The sequence below is a fragment of the Scleropages formosus genome, chromosome 8 (genome assembly GCF_900964775.1).
Source record: "Scleropages formosus chromosome 8, fSclFor1.1, whole genome shotgun sequence".
NCBI classification, from domain to species: domain Eukaryota; kingdom Metazoa; phylum Chordata; class Actinopteri; order Osteoglossiformes; family Osteoglossidae; genus Scleropages; species Scleropages formosus.
The window spans coordinates 16,112,507-16,134,494 of NC_041813.1; the positions used below are offsets into that span (position 1 = coordinate 16,112,507).

At 48.3% G+C, this 21,988-nt stretch overlaps 2 protein-coding genes across 2 annotated transcripts in view; one reads left to right on the forward strand and one right to left on the reverse strand.

The window, feature by feature from the left end:
• Positions 1-6,409, forward strand: nr5a5 (nuclear receptor subfamily 5, group A, member 5). The gene is made up of 7 exons (XM_018754558.2): positions 1-67; positions 293-408; positions 509-650; positions 1,512-2,185; positions 2,364-2,483; positions 3,395-3,542; positions 3,847-6,409. The coding sequence occupies exons 1-7, from the start codon at positions 1-3 to the stop codon at positions 4,092-4,094; spliced, it is 1,515 nt and encodes a 504-aa protein (XP_018610074.1). The 3' UTR covers positions 4,095-6,409.
• The window catches only part of camsap3 (calmodulin regulated spectrin-associated protein family, member 3), a 24,139-nt gene continuing 8,554 nt past the window's right edge, over positions 6,404-21,988 (reverse strand). Inside the window, exons 2-17 of the mRNA XM_018754575.2 lie at positions 20,836-21,101; positions 14,669-14,809; positions 14,378-14,464; positions 11,772-11,910; positions 11,556-11,695; positions 11,306-11,399; positions 11,021-11,072; positions 10,845-10,903; positions 10,517-10,589; positions 8,317-10,330; positions 8,117-8,241; positions 7,577-7,863; positions 7,388-7,490; positions 7,143-7,261; positions 6,851-6,969; positions 6,404-6,706 (exon numbers count right to left, since the gene is read on the reverse strand). Of these exons, the coding sequence (XP_018610091.1) occupies positions 6,404-6,706; positions 6,851-6,969; positions 7,143-7,261; positions 7,388-7,490; positions 7,577-7,863; positions 8,117-8,241; positions 8,317-10,330; positions 10,517-10,589; positions 10,845-10,903; positions 11,021-11,072; positions 11,306-11,399; positions 11,556-11,695; positions 11,772-11,910; positions 14,378-14,464; positions 14,669-14,809; positions 20,836-21,101 (4,121 nt within the window). The remainder of the gene's footprint in view (positions 6,707-6,850; positions 6,970-7,142; positions 7,262-7,387; positions 7,491-7,576; positions 7,864-8,116; positions 8,242-8,316; positions 10,331-10,516; positions 10,590-10,844; positions 10,904-11,020; positions 11,073-11,305; positions 11,400-11,555; positions 11,696-11,771; positions 11,911-14,377; positions 14,465-14,668; positions 14,810-20,835; positions 21,102-21,988) is intronic.

The following is a 21,988-nucleotide window of genomic DNA, read 5'->3' on the forward strand; positions in this document are numbered from 1 at the left end:
ATGGTTCAGGAGTCTCTTCATTCGGCCTTGGCCCACAGCGAGATATTCCACCCAAATAACCAGAGAGGTTGAGCCCAAAAAGGGACCAGACTGTGTTAACAGTGACAGGCAGCTCAGGGAAGAGAGAACGGGGAACAGATCAGTGCACGGTGGCAGGTAGCACAGTCGACTTGGGCTCAGGGTGTTCAGGTTCCCAGCAGGGACTTGCTGTCATACCCTTGAGTGGGTTACTAAACTCAAGTGTTGAGTTTCATACATTCAGGAACGTGAATTCAGCATCCTCTGCCCCCAGCCAAGCAGACGGAGACAGAGGCGGATGCCGGAGTGACGCCTGTGGAAAGATGCCCCATCTGTGGGGACAGGGTATCAGGTTACCATTATGGACTGCTCACCTGTGAGAGCTGTAAGGTAGGAGAAGCACATATACACATCGTCATTTGACATTTTCGCAAACTCAGACACCTCTCTCCACACATACAGATCCGTGTGCCGTCTCGTTCCCCTCCAGGGGTTCTTCAAGCGATCGGTGCAGAACAACAAGCTGTACACCTGCGCGGAGAGGCAGAGCTGCCCCATGGACACAGCCCAGCGCAAACGCTGCCCTTACTGCCGCTTCCAGAAGTGCCTGGCCGTTGGCATGAGGAAAGAGGGTATGGAGGCCTCCTTGGCTCTGGGTGTGGGATGGCATGGGTTGATCACAGGGAGAGTGCAGGACGTAGGGAAAGAGACCGGCTGACATCTGCTCCAGTTCGACGTGTGCGGCGAGAACGCGTCACCGTCAAGGGCGGAGTCACGGAAGGCCTCCTTACGGCCCAGCTCCATTCCCGAGCAGACACGGCTGCTTTGTTCCGCCTGCCTGCATTTCATCTTCAAAGACAGCCCAGCTGCATCACAGTAGACCTCGCTACCTTTTACGGGCTCTCTGTTAATCAATAAACCTTTTGGTCTGGTGGTCGTAATGAATGAGATAAGATGCACAGATAACTTACTGTACTGTACTACGTGTACTACCGGTATCTGTAACATGAACTTTGAATTCTAAGTCTATGTGCACTCTTCTAATAGACGATGAAACTATAGTAGTGTCACTACCTGGGGCAGTAGTTAGTATAACAGTAATAATGCACTGGAATGGCTATCATTTACATTTACATTTATTCATTTAGAAGATGCTTTTGCCCAAAGCGATGTGCATCTCAGCAAAAATACAATTTATGCGTTACATTAAGAGAAAGAGAGATAGGTGCAGATATGGGACTCAAGTAAACCGAATTCGTTACCTACCACTTGTTGCACTGAGGTTCATCGTTCAAGTAGGTGCACAAGACGCAGGATAGACAAATCCCGATACCCTCCCACCAATTTTTTTTTTTTTTTTTTTTTTAAATATTATAAGATACACAAAGGGTTGCTGGATTACATTTCTTTTGCTGTTTGCTAAGGAAAAATGTGCAGAGTACTGATACTATCATTATATTGTGATTATAATAATAACAGTTTGGGTTTGACAGCGGTTAGAGCGGACCGAATGAGGGGTGGGCGGAACAAATTCGGACCTCTGTATCGTCGGGACAGGCAGCTGAAACAGCAAAGAGAAGCTTACCTTCTTTCCAGTGGTGCCCCCTACCGGGTCAAATTGGAAGGCATCGTAGCACAGCTGTCTTCGCCGCATGAGCTTCACCTACTGACCACCCACTCTCCGACGACACTCCCCTCGGACCCCTTCCACCAGTCCCAGCTCGCAACTTCTGGCTTAGGCCAAGCGGAACTTCCGATTCTCATGGACTGCACCCTTAACAGAAACCAGCCCCTAGCCCCAGCCTCCTTCCACACTGCTGGACTGTACCACTCCAATTTTCAGGGGTACACACAGGCTAAGGCAGAGCTCCTCTTCAGCTGCAGTCAAGCCCCTGCACCCGCCAGCACCTTTGCCGCAGGCTGCGGCACACCAACCGCTGTGCCCGTCCCCCCTTCAGAAACCTGCTTCCTTACCGAGCTCCTCAGTGGCGAGCCGGAGGAGGCACAGCTCTGTGCGCGGGTGCTGGCCAGCCTGCAGAAGGAGCAGGCAAACCGTGGGAAGCACGACAGGCTCAATACCTTCAGCATCATGTGCAAGATGGCTGACCGGACACTCTTTGCACTCGTGGAATGGGCCCGCAACTGCGCTCTTTTCAAAGACCTTAAGGTAAACACACACACACACACACACACACACAATGTTAAAGATTTTTAAAAAACTAGTTGTGATCAAGGGTCTAAATTTGTGATCAGCAGGACTGTGGTTAAATGAGAAGAAGTTACCTTGCCTTTCAGGGGTTACAGATATGTGGATATACTCACACTCACCCATCCTCTGTGTCTAGGTGGATGATCAGATGTCTCTGCTGCAGAACTGCTGGAGTGAACTGCTGGTCTTAGACCACCTGTATAGACAGGTAGCATATGGAACGGATGGTAGCATCTACCTGGTCACTGGGCAACAGGTAAGACGTTATTCTGTGCTCCGGGCACCGTGTGGTTCCAGCATTCGTTTACAGGTTGTCTGAGCTATGGCATAAATTTACATTCAGGTCTAGAGTTTCATTTGTGTCTGCTGAAGGACTAACCAACTCATTTTACGTGCATTTTCATTTCACTATATACACAGGTGTACAGCAGGAACAAAATATTCTTTGCAGGCTCAGGTATAACAGGAACCAGCCTAGAGCCATACCACACCACACTGCATACACAATTTGCACATAATGTAGTCATTCAGATACAGACATGATAAATAAACAAGCAGTAATCCCTAAGGGAGTGGTAACTTACACTTATTTGGTAAAACAGAGCTTAAGATCCCTGTTACTAAGTGCAGTAATAGCAGCTTACTGATATATATTGTAAAATAATATAGGTACAATTTGAGTATAAAGTATAAAATGCAACTAAAAGTTTGAGAGAACTGAAATGTAGAGGATAAAGAAGTAGTGTTGTCTCTGAGGAGCACAGTGATCACTGACCATTAATTAGTCTAAGGGCTTGAGGAAAGGAACTGTTGGTGTTGGGTGGGAATGCTTTTGGTACTATGTACTGGGTGGAAGGGGAACCAGTTGTCTTTTATGATGAGCTGAGCTGCTTTTTCCACACTGCCTCATGACCCTGGTGGGACAAGTGCAGCTGGTTTTCCAGATGTAGTCATAAACAAATCTGCTTTAACTCAAAACAATCAGCTAACACGATTTCATGAACCGATGAGTTAAGACTAAGTGTGGACTTTGAACAAACACCGGAACCAGGGCTGAGGACACTGTAGCCTCTGCAGAATGCCAGGTAGATGTAAACATTAGTGCTACTATGATTCTATTTTAAGCATGAAAGATTCACACTCTCCTACTCCCTGTGCATGTCTTAGATCGAGGTGTCCACCATTCTGTCCCAGGCTGGGGTCACTCTCAGCAGCCTTGTGTCCAGAGGTCAAGACCTGGTATCCAAGCTAAGGATTCTGCAGCTGGACAGACAAGAATTTGTGTGCCTTAAATACCTGGTGCTTTTCAACCCAGGTTGGTCCAGACAGGGAGGTAGAGGTGCATTTGAACTTTTGCAGATGTGAAAGGTTAAGATGACCGCAACAAATTAAAATATATGTGACTTAAGTTAGGGCATTCCTGTGTCTGAGGAACGTTTGAACCAATGGCTAACTTTCCTCGAACTCCTTTTTACTTGGTACAATATTACAGTAATTGGTGTTCTAGAACAGGAGTGCATGTATCTGGTTATTTTGATAACGTGTGCCTTTGTGGATAGGTATGGCAGTGCTTCGAAAGTAGCCTTTCTAAAGAATATGCATATTTGACCACGTTGCAGATGTAAAGTCCGTTCAGGACCGCGTGTTGGTGGAGCAGACTCAGGAGCGGGTCAACCGCGCTTTGATGGACCATACACTGCGAACGCACCCCAGGCAATCAGACAAGTTTGGCCAGCTTCTTCTCAAGCTGCCGCAGGTCCGGAGTCTCGGACTGCAAGTGGAGGAATACTTGTACCAGCGCCACCTGCTGGGTGACCTGCCCTGCAACTCCCTGCTGACAGAGATGCTCCACACAAAGCACAGCTGAAGAGCACCTCAACTGTCTCTCACCTCTAAAGGCCACAGACCTCACGAACACCTCCATCAAACTGCATATGAGATAGTACACTGGAAGTCCCTAGTCAAAATATCCTGGAATGAATGAGCAACAGACATTTTGTCCAGAAAATACATAACAGGCCTTGATGGCTTAAAAAGGATTTTATTTGATCTAGCCAGCAAGACTGGATGAGTTTTTTTGTGAACAATCTGGAGAGAGCACAATACAGGAGTCCCTGCCAGCATCCATGCATATTGACAGAGCGAAACGAAAGCAAACTACATGTCAGACATGTGGAATCAATACCTTAACCAACATAAATAAAAAGTTCAATGAAACAAAAAAAAAAAGTCATCTAATTATTAATAAATATACCTCAAGATGAGATGGATCTTTCTAAAGACAAATTGCACAGAATCCAGGTCGTTCAACCTATACGCATATGGTTCATTTATAGACTATAGTGAAATTCCAGGCCAGGGTTCTGAAGGCAACAGACACAAAGGTGAGGGGAGTTAGATGAGATTCACCATTATTCTTTTCTACTACTTGGTGTAAGACAGGTGGAGGAGGACAGAATAAGGTAGTGGTAAGGTTTGACATGGGCAAAAACAAGGCAGTGACATGGTAGGAATGGGCAAAAAAGGCAGTGGACATGGTTGAAATAGAGGGAAAGAAAACAAGGCAGTGGACATAGTTGGAATAGGCAAAAAAGGCAGTGGAGATTAATGGAATGGATCGAAAGGCAGTGAACACATGTGAAGTAGGACAAAACAGCACAAGATAAAAATTTGAGATAGGACAGAAAAAATAAATAATGAAAATGGGGAGGGAGGGTAGAAAAAGGTAGATATGGGGGAATGGGTAATTAGAGTAAGTTCACACAGGTTAGGGCAGAATTTGGCAGTGCCCACAGATTAAGGCATGGTTAGGGAGTGATTGAAAGCCCAACAGCATACCATCTCTGTGCATTCCTTTACTTCCATGATTTGCTTTATATGAAAGTCTACAGTAACTAGGTACCTTTAACACTGAAAATATGGGAGGAAGAAAGAGAGAGAGACAGACATATACTTCTGCTGATCTTACCACAAGCCATTAAGAGCCTAGTGTTTTCCTCTGCTGATCCTATCACACCAACTCAGACACTGGCATAGTAACTTAAGTACTTAGGGACATGGCTGGCTAATGCCAGTATAAGACCAGACCTGAGGCAAAGCAGATAGATGGGGCAAGCAAGAAGAGAGTTCAGTTTGAGCGGGGGGGGGGAGTCATTGGACATACAAACAGGTTCACTAAAAAGCCCTTGGATTTGCAGGGGGTGACAAATCACTCACCATGTTTAATCCTTCATACTGCAGCTCTGCTACAGAATGGTAACCTATTGCATGTACATGGATACGTGTGTGTGTGTATATACGTACATGCACACATATCTAGATGCAGATCAGTTGTGCTCAGCTCAGACAGACTGGTCAAGTCAAGCACACAGTACTGAGATTGTTGTAATACCCACATGCGCAGTCACCCGCGCCAAAGCAGCTGGCTAGCATAGCCATAGGATCCCGTGTGATTTTGTTGTTATAAAAATCAATCATCAAAAACAATGGAGGGGAAGAAGATCGTTGTCAAACAACTTTCAAATATATATACATAACTTTTTGATTTTCATTTTTTACATCTTTTTCACTTGCGTATAAAGAAGTCCTTCATTTTCCAGTCGTACTACCCGGACAAAAAACATTGCTCCAGTCCTCACAAAAGGCATGAGGAGAAAAGAATTGCAAAAGAAGCACAGAAATCAAACATCTTCTGCCCATTAACTGAAGGCTACAGACAAAGTTCTTCATATATGTCAAAAGTTAAAATTTAAAAAAAAAAAATTCCAATCATGGAACCCAGAAGGCCAAACTATGCCTCGATATCAGAAGCAAGTTAAGCCCTGTCGTACACAAGTAATAAATGGACTTCCTACAAACAACCGGCAGCATGACAGAACAAGCATACACCTCCTGTGTTAGCACTAAATGCCCCTGTCCCAAACCCTGATAGGTCTACTAAAAAAAAACAACAGAAAGAGCTCCAGCAGTTTGGTTGCCATACATTCAAGAGGAAGAGATTTTACATGTAACCGTCTCTTGTCTCTGGGAAATCGTCTGCGTGGCAGAGCAGAAGATCCAAGTGCTAGAACATGTCTGTCACTGAGCCCAGACACAGCAAGGAGAGGTGCTGGGGTGTAAAGAACTGTCATATCTAAGAAGAGTAACCTGGGAGCCCAATCCAGAGGTGAAGCCCTGTTATTTGGGGGTGCTGGGCTTTTTGGGTGTTCCTGGCTTCTTGTTCTGCCATAGGTAGGCAGGGATGGTGAAGGCGTCCACGCTCATAGACATTGTCTTGGATGGGATGGGGGTGAACTGCTTGCGGTCTGAGCTGTACTTGTACATGGACTCCACCAATGAGCAGCTCACCACCCGCGGGCCCGTGCCCGCTAGGCGCACCAGCTCTTCTGTCTCAGGATTCATGGTGTAGACCGCCCGGAACTGGCAGCTGGAGTCCCGGAAGAGGATCAGGAAGTGGTTTGCCGTACTCTTCTCCATCTCCTGGGTGGGTGGTAGAGAGAACAAGAGGAGGATGGTAAACATAGGGAAATCACAAAGGAGGCTATGTTGGAAAGGCATCTAAGAGGAACTGAGGCTGTCAAAGCAGTGTTGAAATGGCAGTTAATTTATAATCAGACATCTGACCTCTACCATCTTGTTCTTCTGCGGCTCGTTGACTTTTCCAGCCAGGCAGCAGCGAGAAATAGCATTGTGAATGATGAACTTGTTGGACTTGAAACTGGGCTCTTTGTATAGTTTGGGCCCTTCAACACAAACATACACAACACCTTCAAGATGGCATCAAGAAACTAAATTCATTTAAAACAAAATACCCCACATCACAAGGATGTCAAAAGTATACAGACATCTTATTTAAAAAAAAAAAAAAAAAAGGCCATCTAAAAGCCTATGCTCTCTTGTTTCTTCCATGACTTACCTGTGTATTCAGGGACTGAGGCTGGGGAGGAAATAGTTGAAGCGTTCTCCCAGTCCTTCTCTCCATTCTGACTAGCCAAGCGCCCTGGTGACATCAGTCTTGAAGGTGAATGAGATCGGCTGATGGACAGCAGGAGAGGAGAAGACTGAGTCATTGTAGCCATAGTGAATCAGCATGTTATGTGGTGCTGAGTGGAGAACAGTTGCCATGGAGATTAGCGATGCTCTTGATCACAGGACAGTTACCTCGGAGATTTCCTGACAGCAAGCGACCCACTGTTGCCAGTGTCATTGGCCATGGTGGACAAGCTGAGGGTTGAGTGTGAGTAGACTTTGTTGAGCCTGGAGCCTGGAGGTGCAGAACAGGAGGTCATTGTGTGGACAAGACAACGGTCAGGTTTGAGCATGGTGAGACAGAGGGGCAGCAGTATTTACCAGCAAAGCCCTTGGCGGGACTCCGGGAGAGAACAGAATCATCTCGGAACACAGTTTTGGGCCTTTGCTTCTTGACTCCGCGCACAGTTGTGGGCTTCTGCCGCAGAACCTTGTCTAGATCCTCCATGATCTTCAGCTGCATCCGCCGCTCATACTCCTGTCGAGTAAAGTCCCCTCGACGTTGCGGGGTGCCCTCCGGGGGCGGGGTCCTGGTGGGAGGAGGGGTACATGGGGTCTGAGGGCGCTCCCCAAGCCCCTGTGCTCGGGGCTCCTCCAAGTTGGCCATTCTGAAGGGCAGAGTTCACGCAATTTCAGTTTCAGTAACCACTTCCCCAGAATTACAATAATTGTTCTAGTATTGCTGTTGTAACAGGACAGAAAGTCTTTAGAGTCCCAGGCTGCCACCCTCTCCTGGGCCAGCTGATATTGTGCAATTAGAGAATCAGAGATTGGTTTGTCAGATGAATGTGTCACAGCCATGTAGTAATTTGTTCTAACATTCAACTCAAGTGTATGTGTCTGTGTGTGTGTGTGTCCTACCTGGCCTCCCTCTCCCTCTCTTGCTCTTGTCTCCGCCTCTTCATTTCTTCTGTTCTCTTCTGCTGCTTTTCAAGGAGCGCCGCTCTTCTTTTTTCCATTTCATCTTCGGGCCGAGATTCGTCCTCCTACACAAATGCAAACAGATCAGAATAAAGAAAAGGGAAGTGGGTAAAAAGAGGTGAGGCAGTGTGACTTCTGACCTTGAAGAAGAATCCAACACCGCTCTTCATCTCAGGCTCCGTTTGGTCACTCATGGAGTCAGAGAAGGCGTCAGTGCCATCGTCTGCTTCCTCACTCCTCAGAGATGACAGGGGGATCTCGATCAGACTGCTCCGCTTCCCACTTAAGGCTGCCGGTATGTCACTCTCGAAGGAACATTCAGAGGGGGCCCCAGATCCGCTGCCCCCGGCACCACGGTCACTTCTTGCTCCGAGGCCTCCCTCCATGTCCAGGCTGAACATGGTGTGGTCATCAACAGAGCCTGACTCGGAGGAATTGTCCTCGATTGGCCGGGGAAAAGGGTCTTGGATCTGACTCCCAAGGCTGAAAGAGGAAGAGGTCTGTACCTGGCACTGCCGGGGCGAAACCCGGCGCAAATGAGGCAAGGTGTCCACATTCTGTGGTGGGGTGAGAACACGGGTGAGAGGGGGGAACTTGAGCTCCAGTGGGCGGGTCTGGTGGTGTTGCTTGGGGCTCTTTGGCGGTGCAGACTGGGCTCTGCGGTGGGACACCTGTGGGGATTTTGGGGGCGCGACCTTGCGTGAGGGGGAGGGAGAGGGTGAAGCGGATGAGGCTGCGGATGGTGGCTCGCGGGTGTGCTCACGGGTGAAACGGGGGGCAGGGGAACCGACAGGCTTTGGGCCAGCTGGGATAACCCAGGCCTGAGTGGAGGCTGCTGCCTTCTTGCGCATCAGTTGGTTCTGCTGTTCGGACAGTCGTTGCATGTCTGTCTGCAGGGAGCTGAGTGCTGCACTCAACTTGGACACGGCATAGTTGTAGTCGCCTAACGGAGCTGGCCCACCTCTATCACCTTGTGCCGGCTCCTTAGAGAACGTCACCTGCTTTTCCAGCACGGGAACAGCATTGCTCTTCCCAGTCTCCTCCACCAAGAGGCGCTGCTCTTCATCATCAACATGCGTCAGCCTTTCCTCAGGGGTGTGCCGGCTCAGATCATCCGCAGCAGAAGAAGCAATGACCTCACTCTCCTCACCCGGCTCGCCCTGTTGCTGTTCCCTCTTCAGCTGCAGGAAGGCGCTCTTGCCCAAGCGCTGCCGGTGCTTTGCAAAGATGGCCTCAATGCGCTTCTTCTGCGCCTCAATGGCTCTGCGCTTTTCCTCCAGTCGTGCTCCCAACTCCGACATTTCTGTGTTGAGTGCAGGGCTCTTGCTGGGGCTCTCCTCTGACTTCTGAGTCCAAGTCATCTGAGGTAGAGGAACTTCATTTGTGGTCAGGTCTGAGGCAAGCTTCTTCTTGCGCTCGGCAAAGCTGGTCATTTTTACACCGCTGTCGAGGAGATCTTCTCCCCGGGTTGCAGGTGGGCGATCAGTTGGGGTGGAGGCAGCCACAGGAGCCGTTGGTGTGCTCTGGGACTTGGGGAGGTCTTCAGAGGCATCAGAGTCCACACTACCATCACGCAGCACAGAGTCGTCGTCCCGAGACCCCTCAGAGGTACGCCTATTCCGTCGTCGGCTAGGCTCACGCTCCTCTCCCACTCTGTACATCATGCCAGAGCGAGGTGGGGCAGAGGAGCTCAGGGGGGCAGGGGTCCCATTGTGCCTGATGCTGGTGGAGTCATCAGGCGAGTGCAGGTAGAAGCCATCAGGGGCCCCTTCCGGATGCAGACGGGGTTCCAGCTTGCTTTCATTGTGGATGATCTGCAAAGCCTCTTCTATGGTGGGGAGATCCGTGCCCTCCCCAAGCCCATTCTCCACAGGTCTGCTTTGCTCCATCCGTAGTGGGGTGGGGCACACCTGTGTGGCCCAGGAGGCACGGTTTGAGGCTGGAGCACCACCGGGGCCTGGCAATTGGCTGACAAGGTGGCTGAGGTCCTCTGGGGGGGTATAGGGAGCGCGTGTCATAGCCTGGCCCATGGGGTTTAGGCTGTCGGAACTCACAGAGCGTGTGATGGGATTCACGGGGTTCCCCATCACAACTTCGACATCGCTGTCCAGACCAAAAGGAATGCTGAAGGACACGGCTGAGGATAAGGGACGACTGGGGAGAAAGAGTATGGATTGAAAATAAGGGGGGATGAAGAGGGGAGAGCAAAGGGGAGAATGAGGCGTGGAATGAGAGAGAGAAGGTTGAGAGAAAACCAGTTCCAAATCAAGTTTAAGGTTAAAGATGACAACAAAGTCCTGATACAGGTACAAGAGGTGGCAAGGAGTTGTAGCGACTCACCTGAATGGTTTCTTGGTCCATGTCCGTCCAACTCCTTCTACATGAGACATTGAGGCAGACTGAGTGAGAGATCCTAGACATACAGACACACTGATCAGATGAGAGACTGGTATCACACACACACACACACACACACACACACACACACACACACAAAGCAGGTACACCTGCAAAATGTTGCGATGACCTGGTTCTGATCAACTGATACACACAAAAACAAACACCCTGTTAAGAGTTCAGCAGACATGTATTTGAATACCAAACATACCACAGGGTACTAGGAACCCACGAGACCTAAAACAAGAGGAACATCTCCAGCAGATCTAACCTGGAGTGACGGCAGAGGAGATGGGCAGAAAGGGCTGCTTGAAAACAGAAGGCGAGGCACTGAAATAGACAGAGGTAACAGTCACTAGCCGCCAGTAACCGTAAAGACTCGCATCTTATTGATAAATTAAATGCTCACTTTGCACTCAACAGAACAGACGGAGGGTCATGACCTACCCGTTGCCATTCCCACTGTTCTGGATTAAGTAGTCATTCCATGCTGAAGAATCTGAAGAAAATCAAATACCTTGTCACTGTAACACAAATGCATATCTGCAAAGCCTAACATTCTATTATCCTCATGCACTATCACAACAAAGGCCAAGCTAAACCAGACTAGCTGTTTGAGAACAACCAATCAGGCCTGGGGGTCTACTGTCCCTCACTGTACCCTCTGTCCCTTGTTGCCACATCCCAGTTCTGCTACTGCATGCCTGCAAGCTCCAGCCCCAGTTGCAGTACCTTCCAGATTCAGTGCCTCCAGCGGGTGGACAAAATCTGGCTTCTGAACCTCAAACCAATTCAGCAGCTCCGCCAGAAAGCTCATGATGTTCAGCTGGAGAAATGCACAGGGTTAACAGAAGATTACTAAGTCATGTGACCAGAATAGTGACCTTATTAAAACGGTAGACAGTAGGGTATATTAAATCACTGTGTTAAATGGGGACTGATAGAGACCCATTATTTTACATTATATGAATCACTGTCATACCTTTAGCACTGGTGGGGAGTAGAGGAAGTCCTCCAGTGCTAGGGAGCAGCAGCTCTTAAGGCAGCCATCGCAGAAGTCTCGGATCAGCTGCAGGTTGTATAAGCTGTCCGCTGCTGACATGGTGTCCTTCCAGCATACATCTGGTGAAGGAGAAGGAAATATGAGGGGGTGTCTGATGGTGAGAGGCTGGAAAGGACCAAAGAGCAAAGGATGTACCTTCCAGACGCAGGAGGTTAGGGCAGTAGAAGTGGATGACTGCAGCAAGCACGCAACCACTGGAGAGATCCTTGACGCTAGTGACCACGGGGAACACTGGTGGGTGCCTGGGCACCATTTTATCCTTCCTGTAACGATTCTGAGGGCGACAAAGAAAAGAGACGGGTGAGTGCACCAGCATCGCGGAGATGAGACAGGGCCTGGTCAAAGGGTTGGTTCATTAATGTCTCCCTGGCTATACAGGAAGACACATGACCATCATTGAATTGACCAAGCCGGTATCAAAGACTCCCTTCCCTCCAGCTTTTTGCAAGGTGGCATCTTCATACTGCAATCACAACAGGACCACACCGTGATTACACCAGGACCACAAAAAAACTGAGATACACAGAGACCTAACAGGAGCCAACAAAGTACAAAATGGGTGTGCTCCTGTTTTGGTTACAGTGTGAGCAATGCATGGTCACGGTCTGCTTAATATGGACTGATCCATATTAAGTGTGCTTAAAGGCTGTGCAAGAGGCCACCATCCTAGAGTTCTTACTCTGAGCAATGGTGATCCTCTAGCATCTACGGGTCGATCTGAAATTAATGACAGAAGTCCTCAGAAATCAATGAATCATCCAATCCCTGTCCTCACCATCTCAACCCAAAGTCTGTCTCCAATTAGACCATAAAGAAGTAAAAAGGACACACTGACACAGCACAAACCAAAGGCCAGCCAGCAAACTGTAACAGCTGCATAGGAGTCACGCACGCACACTCACCCAAATCCACACACGCACAGCACATGCATGACACTCACATGACGCTTAGCCAACCACAGGCCATGTTCAACTGCGCGGATGTAGGGCAAGACAGGAATGGAGAACGGAGAGGACGAGAGCTAGCATGCCATGGGGAGCGCACAGCCTCCACGTGGATGAGGGTATGAGCTGGAGAACGGACAGGAAGCGGCAGCTGTAAACAAGGAGGTGGTGACAGGGGTGCGGAAATTCCATCCCGGGGTTCGAATTGCTCCAGGATCCCACATCGTATTCCCCTGTCCACTCCTGCACTTCAGTCTCAGTAACCCAAGTGGGAAGCCCAGTTGGTGTGGGAGTGCATCCCCATGCTGGATCCTGGTGTATGTCCAGGTCCGCATGCTAGGGACTTTGCTCTAACATAGCTCCTTTCAGTGCCGGGAGCAGTACTGGGCCCTCCCTACCCAGTTCAAAGGACACACACATGACAAGAACGAATAGCGAGGATGGAGACGCGGAGTGATACAGCTATGTGTGAACATGGAGAGTCTGAGCGTTTCTGGCTGTCTCTCTGGCCCCAGGCTGCTCATGGCTACCCAGAGTGACACCTTACCGCTGGCTCCTTATCCTTCGATTCCCTCAAACAAAAAGCGAAGGCACTCTAGATGCAAATGGCAGAGAGAGAAGCGTGTAAATGCCGCGTTGCTGTGGGAATGGGCACAAAAGGGGGCATAGACACGGTTTGGTGGTGCCACATGAAGCTCGTCTGATTGGTCAGCAGGGAGAGGGGGTGTAGTGAGGATGATCACTTCAGATCAAAGACACGACTTACACTGACCACAAAAACCTCAACACTGCTAGGTGTTACAATCCCTGTGCAAATGTGATCACCCAACTGAACACTGCTGGAGAACAAACTGTCAAAATAGTCAAATGAAAAAAAAAAAAAAAAAACATTAGAAATTCTTACGTAGTGGACATCACATGGAGAGTTCAACATATGCACCAGATATGCTTCACATACTGTGCAGCTCATACTAAGTGGTGCACACCAGTAGAAGTTGGTTAATGGGTGGGGGGTAGGAATGGCTAAGGCAGAAGGTGCTGCAGTACATGTGTCCCATCATGCCACAGTGGTGGGGCAGGACCTGCAAACTTTGTGCTGAAGCCTGTGTCCTTTGCAGACCACCAGGGGTCACATCACCATGCCAGTTTAATGGTTATATGTCCCCAGAAAACGATGAGCGATAAACCATTACAACAGCATCCTACACTAGCATAGCACTAATATGTTCCCCACAACCTTATGTCTTAGGTGTGAAGGAATAAAATCCCAGTGCTGCCAAAATGATATACCTCAGGTGAGACTAAGCAAGTCCCACACAACCACACCCCCCATAATCCGTGGCCAACATACAGCCCAGGCCAGCGCAGGATAGCGGGAGCACCATTCCATCACACTGCCAGCAGGGGAGAGGCAGAGCAACACGGGACTAAATGCAGGCACCTCCTCGTTGCATGTGCACACAGAGGAGATGCAAGAGAAGGAGTTGAGAGAAGAAAAACAAGACTTACAGGAACAAGTTTCCAGTACCAGCGGGTAGGACACTGTCAGAGAGCAGTCAGAGAAGGAGAGCAGAGAGGAAGACAGGATGAGGAAGAGAAAGAGAGAAAGACAGGAGAAGAGGAGGACAGCGTTAAGGGGGTTTAAAGGCACTCCGGTTGAAAATGAGTAGATGGAAAGTTCTTGGCCATCTTCTGAAGTCTGGACTGGCGTCAACTGTGTGGACAGCACGAGGAGCTTGCGCTACAATGTGTTTGTCTGTGTAAGAGTGACTGTGCAAGTGTGCCACTGTTACTTACAACAGGCTGAACAGACTGTGAATCTGGGCTGGACTGAGGTCCCTGGGTCAATTCTCCTTCAGTGCTCTCTCTTAGCTTCTGGTTCAGCTGCAGGATACGAACATCCAGAGGATGACACAAGAACGTGCAAACATACACACAGACATGATACACTATAATGGCTATGAGCAAACACATAAAACATTCACACAGTCTATATCACAAGAGATTATTGTTAGGATGAGGAGAGTGAACCAGTCAGAGCTGGGATGGGAGCAGCGTGACAGAAAACTGACTTTGTGTGGGACCTACCAGATTGACCCAGTAGAACAGTGCTTTCTCCCAGCTGGCTCCACCCCCTAGTTGTTCTGGTCCACTCTGCAGCTGCGCTGCGCTCACCGTCTCCATGGCACTCACCACCATCAGCGAGTCAATTACCGCCAGGTGGGCACTCTGCTCCGTTGAGAGAAAAAGCAGCAACATTAAGAGGTGGAAACAGACACAAAGCAAAGGAGAAATAACAGCACAAACATGTCTGTACCCAATTGGCCACACACACAGAGAATGGTGCTTACGATCCATAACCTCCTTGCTGTAACAAGAGCCTCCATTTTCACTGTGAAATATCCAGGACAATGAAAAATTTAACACGACACCACCACAAGGGGTCTCCACTGCAGCACCTGGCCAGATCTGAGTCAGCAGTAAGGATTGTGTGTGTGTATGCGCTTGTGCAAGAAAGTATGACAGAAAACACATGGAATATCAACTTGCCTCAGTGAGGTGGAAAAATCTGTTTTGTTGAAACCACAGTTTTGACACCCCCCCAAACATGCAGATAACCAAGGAACGCTTATTTGGCAAACATTTATATTGTCCCACTTACACTGTAGTCAACTGCTTCTGGAATACTTTACCAGCATAAATCCAGCCTCCCTTACTTAAGACATCAAAAGTACCCTCCTAACTAAAATTAAAAAAAAAAAAAAAGTCACTCTTACAAATTAAGAAAACATCTTATATGTTGGCAGGAAGTTGTGAGGTCATTTAATGACCTCACAGGGGAACTGATGCTGTGTTGTACATTATTCCAGAAAGCCCAGGAATCCCATGTCTGTTGGTTACATATCTGTGTTTCATGCCACTCGAGATTTCAGGTTCTGCGAAGATCTGGAGTGTTCCACACACTCACATCATACACCAATCAGCCAAAACATTAAAACCACCTCCCTTATATTGTGTAGGTCTCCCTCATGCCACCAAAACAGCTCTGACCAGTGGAGACATGGACTCTACAAGACCACTGAAGGTGTCCTGTTATATCTGGCACTAAGGCGTTAGCAGCAGATCCTTTAAGTCCTGTAAGTTGCAAGGTGGGGCGTCCATGTTTTTCCAGCACATCCCACAGATGCTCGATCAGATTGAGATCTGGGGAATTTGGAGGTCAAGTCAACACTTTGAACTCTGTCATGTTCCTCAAACCATTCCTGAACAATTTTTGCAGTGTGGCAGGGCCACTGCCATCAGGGAATACCATTACCATGAAGGGGTGTACGTGGTCTGCAACAATCTTGAGCTAGGTGGTACATGTCAAAATAACATCCACATTAATGGTAGGACCCAAGGTTTCCCAGTAGAACATTGGCCAGAGCATCATACTGCCTCCGTTGGCTTGTCTTCTTTTCATAGCGCATCCTACTGCCATCTCTTCCCCAGGTAAACGACACACACCCACCTGGCTGTCTACATGATCTAAAAGAAAACGTGATTCATCAGACCAGGCCACCTTCCTCCATTGCTTCATGGTCCAGTTCTGACACCAACGTGTCCATTGTAGATGCTTTCGGCGGTAGAAAAGGATCAGCATGGACACTCTGACCGGTCTGTAGCTATGCAGCCCCATACGCAGCAAGCTGTGGTGCACTGTGTGTTCTGACACCTTTCTGTCATGGGCAGCATTAAGGTTTTCAGCAATTTGTGCTAGAATAGCTCTTTTGGGGGATTGGACCAGATGGGCTAGCCTTTGCTCCCTACGCGCATCAATGAGACTTGGGCACCCATAACCCTGTCGCTGGTTCACCAGCTGTCCTTCCTCAGACCACTTTTGGTAGGTACTAATCACTGCATACCAGGAACACCCCACAAGACCTGTCGTTTGGGAGATGCTCCGACCCAGTCGTCTAGCCATCACAATTTGACCCTTGTCAAAGTCACTCAGATCCTTACCCATGCCCATTTTTCTTACTTCCAACACATCAAATTCAAGAACTGACTGTTCATTTGCTGCCCAATATATCCCACCCCTTGAGAGGTGCCACTGTAATGAAATAATGTTATTCGCTTCATCTGCCAGTGGTTTTAATGTTGTGGCTGATCATTGTACATCTGCAGTTTACATCCAGCACTCAGTTTTAGACATTGATTCAAACAGTTTATCAAAATTTCCATGACAGGATTCGACCTGAAACATGGCCTCAAGACAGATGAGACACACCAACGAGTGCTGCTCCAGTAGAGTTGGGACATGTCCACCAGTATAATACTCACCTGTCTGGAGGCCCTGCCTCTCAACAGAGAAGCTCATTAATGTTCCTGTGCATCATCCAGCTCAGGCAGCAAGAGCCTTGGATTAATACAGTAAAACTGCTAAACAGCTGCGTGGTGAGTGCCTTCAAATGGGAAACCTCTCTCTCTCACACGTGCATGCACACACAGAAGCAAACACCCCCTGGTGATCCAGTGAACAGAACGGTATGCTGCTCCATCCCATCAATCCCCTTCAGGTCACGTTAGCAGTGTGTGATAAAAGACATTCCGCCAGGGATCAAGTCAGAGTCCCAACCCTCCGGACACGGCACCTGCCCCCCTCAAACCCGGCCTCTATTCTCTTCCAGGCTCCGGAACCAAGAGCACCCAAAGCCCACCCTCTGACACAAGATTGATGTCCTGCTGTTATGCAATGTCAGACTGCTTCCTCACTAATAGCTGACCTCACCTCACATCAGACCATTAACTGTGGAATGAGGAGATGGCCAGAGAAAGGGCTCCTCTTGCATGCGAGTGTGCGTGTGAGTGAGTGAGTGAGTGAGTAAGTGAGAGAGAGGGAGGGAGAGCACTTCGTCTTCTCATCCTTTTCTTTTATGACACACGTAACCCCCACCACATATTGAAACATGCAGATAAGCACATCTGTCCGTGAAGGATGTGAACTCCTGAATTGCCCTACTCTTGGGAACGGAACAAGGGAGCAGAGGTGGGGGGGCCGCAGAACTGCACGGTGGTGACACGGAGGGTGTGGGGGAGGGTCTGCAGCCCCCTGGAATCCACTAAGCCCCATCACAAGCTGTACTAATGAGAGAGGAGCAAGGGCTGCTAGGCGGGTGTAAATGCACTCTCCCACAATGCACCTCCTCCTACACGGTACCTCAGCACCACTTCTTCATGAGAAACTGTGTCCATCTGGCACCAGTTACTTGTTCACCAAAATTCTTACAATGTCCCAAAATAAAGAAAGCGACACATTGTATTCACAACAGCACCTTCACAATTTCATGTGAGCACAATCAAACAGATATAAAAATGCAGTGTGTGTGTGTGTGTGTGTTGTGCGCATGGTCCCAGCAGCGAGATGTGTCTATATGTATGCCACCAGTCTGGGTTAACCGGCCAGGGATGATGCAGTCTGGTCTGGACAGCAGATTTGCACTAATCTCCACAGACGTTTATCCGTTGTCTGAGAGATGAGGCAGGGGCGCTTCCCCCAAACCAAATCCACAAACATCCACATTTAATATTTTAGCCGAAGCTCTTTTCTATAGCAAAGTACAACTTGAGGTAGAACACCGACGCCTGCCGCTGTAACAATACACTAACAAATGCAAAAAGAAGTTGAGTCTTATTATACATGATGTTTGAAAAGCAGAATCCATGTCTGCCGTGAGCAAATGCAGTAAAAACAGGTATCCGAGTGTAAAAAGACACAAGGTGGTGCACCAGGAGTTCAACAACATTCAGAATTCCATCAATGAACAGCATACAGAGCAAGGACAGTGCCACCTTAAGATACGGGATAAAGAGTTGTGTTTTCGTGTTCTGTGTCGATGACCTGGTTCTGTGACCCCCTACAGAGCACAAGCCTCCCCACATCGGAGTCTCGGAGCAGAGCTGTCACGACCATCACGAGTGGTTCTTGCGGTCAACCTGTGCATGACCAACACTGTGACCTTCCAGAAGAACATCTATATCTCAAGACCAGACTACCTACAGCAAGCATTTAATATTTACTAATTTCTGTGACCCTTTTCTCCACGATGACTTACAGCATAAGGTTTGTACAGCATTACACTAATTTATCCATTAGTACAGCTGAGCAATAACCCTGGAGCACAAATATAAAATATGGGGCAGAAAGTGGCATAGTGTTACTGTTACTTACTACTTAAGCTTGATAATCAAACAGTCCAAATAACCTTAAATGAACAACTGAGATAAGTGTAAAACAGAGGAGAGGCTCACAGCCAGTTCAACACACAACAACCTCAGAGAAGAGGCACAGGTACATTTACGCAGCAGAGGCGGACTGTGAAAACTGGGCATGGCGCAAGAACGGGGCCACATTCCTGCCACCAAGCAGCTATAAAGAGCCCCGTGAAAGCATCCACAGCGCAACAGTGTTAAAGCTCAGTGAGCTGTGTCAAATTTCTCTCGCTGAGCTGTCGCACAATGAAATAAATATAAAACTAAAACGAAACTTCCTGGAGCAAAAATTTGATGTTTCGGGGCAGGGTGACAACATACATAGGCCTAGAAAAACAATTTCACAAAAATTAAAGATATTGTTTTTCCGAACCAAAGAAAAAAAGGGGGTTACCAGTTCAAGTACATTTCAAAGGTCCTGGGTGACTATGACAGAGCCGTGACACTGCGCAGAACCGCACCTGGAATGGCAGGTTGTGGCCAGAGCGTGGGTTTCCCAGGAATTCTGGGATATCACGAACTGAACGGACCAGTTCTGGCAAACAGCATAAAACCCACAACACACACCCTGCCTAGAACAAGCGCCTATTAACAGAGTCAGTGAGTGAATGAGTGAAATGCTGAGAAGGTCTCAATGCTAAACAATCCTGGCTGGTGAAAAAAAAGCATTAAAATTACCCTGTTTACCATGACTAGGGGTTTGCATGATTGCAAAAGACAGAAGGCAGAAATAAGGAGATGGAGAAGGAAAGGGTCCAGAAAGGAGATTGTTATATAATTAAACCCCAAATGTTGACATTTCTGTGTGCCTTCTTGATGCCTCCAGTTGCGTTGATTAAAAAACGGCTCTCTATCCACATTGCTTTCTCCTGACTGCACCATTTTTTACTTTGTTTTTACCACTGTGTCAGTAATCTTTGTGCCTGAAGTAGTGGGGGGCTGCTGGAAATGCTGATGGTGGGCCGTGGGCAGCGGCAGATCATTGCCATGCCAAAGCTAAAGCTGCACACTGGCCAGAACCCACCCAGCCCCTCCTCCTCCTAATGCTGCGCACTGACCCACTTTCCACGTGCTGACCCACTCCACACCAGCACCAGGCAGCATCAGCCAAACTTGGGGCTCTCTGGGGATCCCGGACCAGCACAGAGGCCACAGATGTGTCAGGTGGTGCCAAATGAGTGAAAAGGCTCCCACAGGCACTGTACAGTTAATGGCGTGCTGAATTAAATGAGGTACAAGCTGTGTACAGGACTCACAGGGGAACCAGACAGCACTAGCCAAACACCGAGCTGTACCAGCTAAGCTCATAGATTACACAGACCATGGCCACTGGGAGGCACCAACAGGGCAGAGATGCTTAGTCTGGTCCATTACCATGCCATTCCCAGCATGCTTGGCCAGTGGGCAGGAAGTAACATGTTTCTCCACAACTCAAGCAGAAATTAAGTGTGGAAGGTGGCATAGTGGTTAGAGGTGCCCTTGCAATGCAAAGACCTGAGTTCAAATTCCTCCTACTGCTGTAGTACCCTTGATTAAACTACTACTATCCTCATTTGATGCAGTAAAAAATTATCCAGCTGTATAAATGGGTAAATTAGTAAGTAGTTTATTCACCAATAATGTAAGTCACTTTAGACAAAAGAGTCAGATAAAAGAAATAAACAACAACAAATGAAATCTTCAGACCACACTCATCCTGTATCCCTTTACTGGAGGAGGTCCCATGTAGTCTCCTGAACCCCCAACCCAATTTACAAATACAGCTCTCCTTACTAGCAGGCCCACAGCCCAGTGGGGAACCACACTCTCAGCCTGCCCAATGAGCTGGAGCACCCATTACTAGCTTGACAATCATCACCACACAACTCACATCAGCAGTTGTGATCTTCTGGGTTGGACCTCATTCAACACATGCGCGCACGAACACACATGCTCAATTCCTTCTTTGAGTTATTTGTTCATCTTTTTTTCGAAACACAGTTTCTTGAGCTCTGCAACCTCACCATTTTAATGGGCTTCATACGGAGGTCACTCTCAGTCACCAGGGCACCCTGGTCCTTCGGGGCAGTACCCTTGTTGGCGAGGAGCTGAAGGAGGGCAGCGTTGTCTCTAGGGGGCGCTGCAGCCCCTACCCTGCTCCCCAGGAGCAGGCCGTAGGCACGGGAGTAGAGCTCAGAGGACAGCAGCAAGTGCGTGACAGGAGGCTTGATGTGCTCCTGCTCATACTGGTCACAGTAGAAAGGGTCCCGCAGCTCTACGGGCACATTCTCTACAGGGGGAGAAGAGGAAGAAAGCGGATCAGCATCTGTCGTCAATATGAGGTACTGATGTTACATAAACACACCAACAGTCTCAGCAAAGAGACAGAAAGGACAAATAGAGCATGCAAACCCACACGTATCTGTGGCATAGAATCAAGAAACCACAGCCTTAAAGGTGGCAGAATTACGGAAAGCGATCACTAAACATACAGCCTCCCCACCACCTCTGTCTGGATGAAAAGGAGGGCATAACAGGGAGAGTGGGAGGCTAAACACCCAGGGCTCCCTACTCATCCAGCAGGCAGTACAGAGCCCTCAGGCTGCAATCATTTGGATGAGCGGAGTAACCTTGGGTTAAACCAACTGACTAACCAAGCTTGAGGGGGGTGGGCTTGGAGTGTGTGGATGAGGTTAAACGGGAGAACATGTGAACATCCAGGTTATCAGAATAAGCCCAAAGGCTCAAAGCACAACACACACACACACACACACACACACACACACACACACAGGATCATAGTCCCATTCCCCACCCCTCTCTGTGACCCACATTCTAATGCACCTCAGAGGCCCATGAACAAAAACCATTTGTGGCACATTGAGTTTTCATCGACTGAGAAAGGGGGGTAAAACAGCAACAATGTCCGTTGTCCTTCATATGGTATCTCAGTTCAGTCAGACAGCAATCATTTTCACAATATTTGTGCAATGTTCAGACACTGGAGGGGCATTTTATGATTCCATTATAAGGGCTGTTAATTTCTGGGTTTAACCGGGTTTTTTTTTTTTTGGGACAAACTATACTCACTAGTTAATCACCAGGTGTGAAGGTGCTACACAAAACAAAAGTCCCAGTTCAACAGGTTCAGAAAGTGTGTGTCACCTTCAGGAAGAT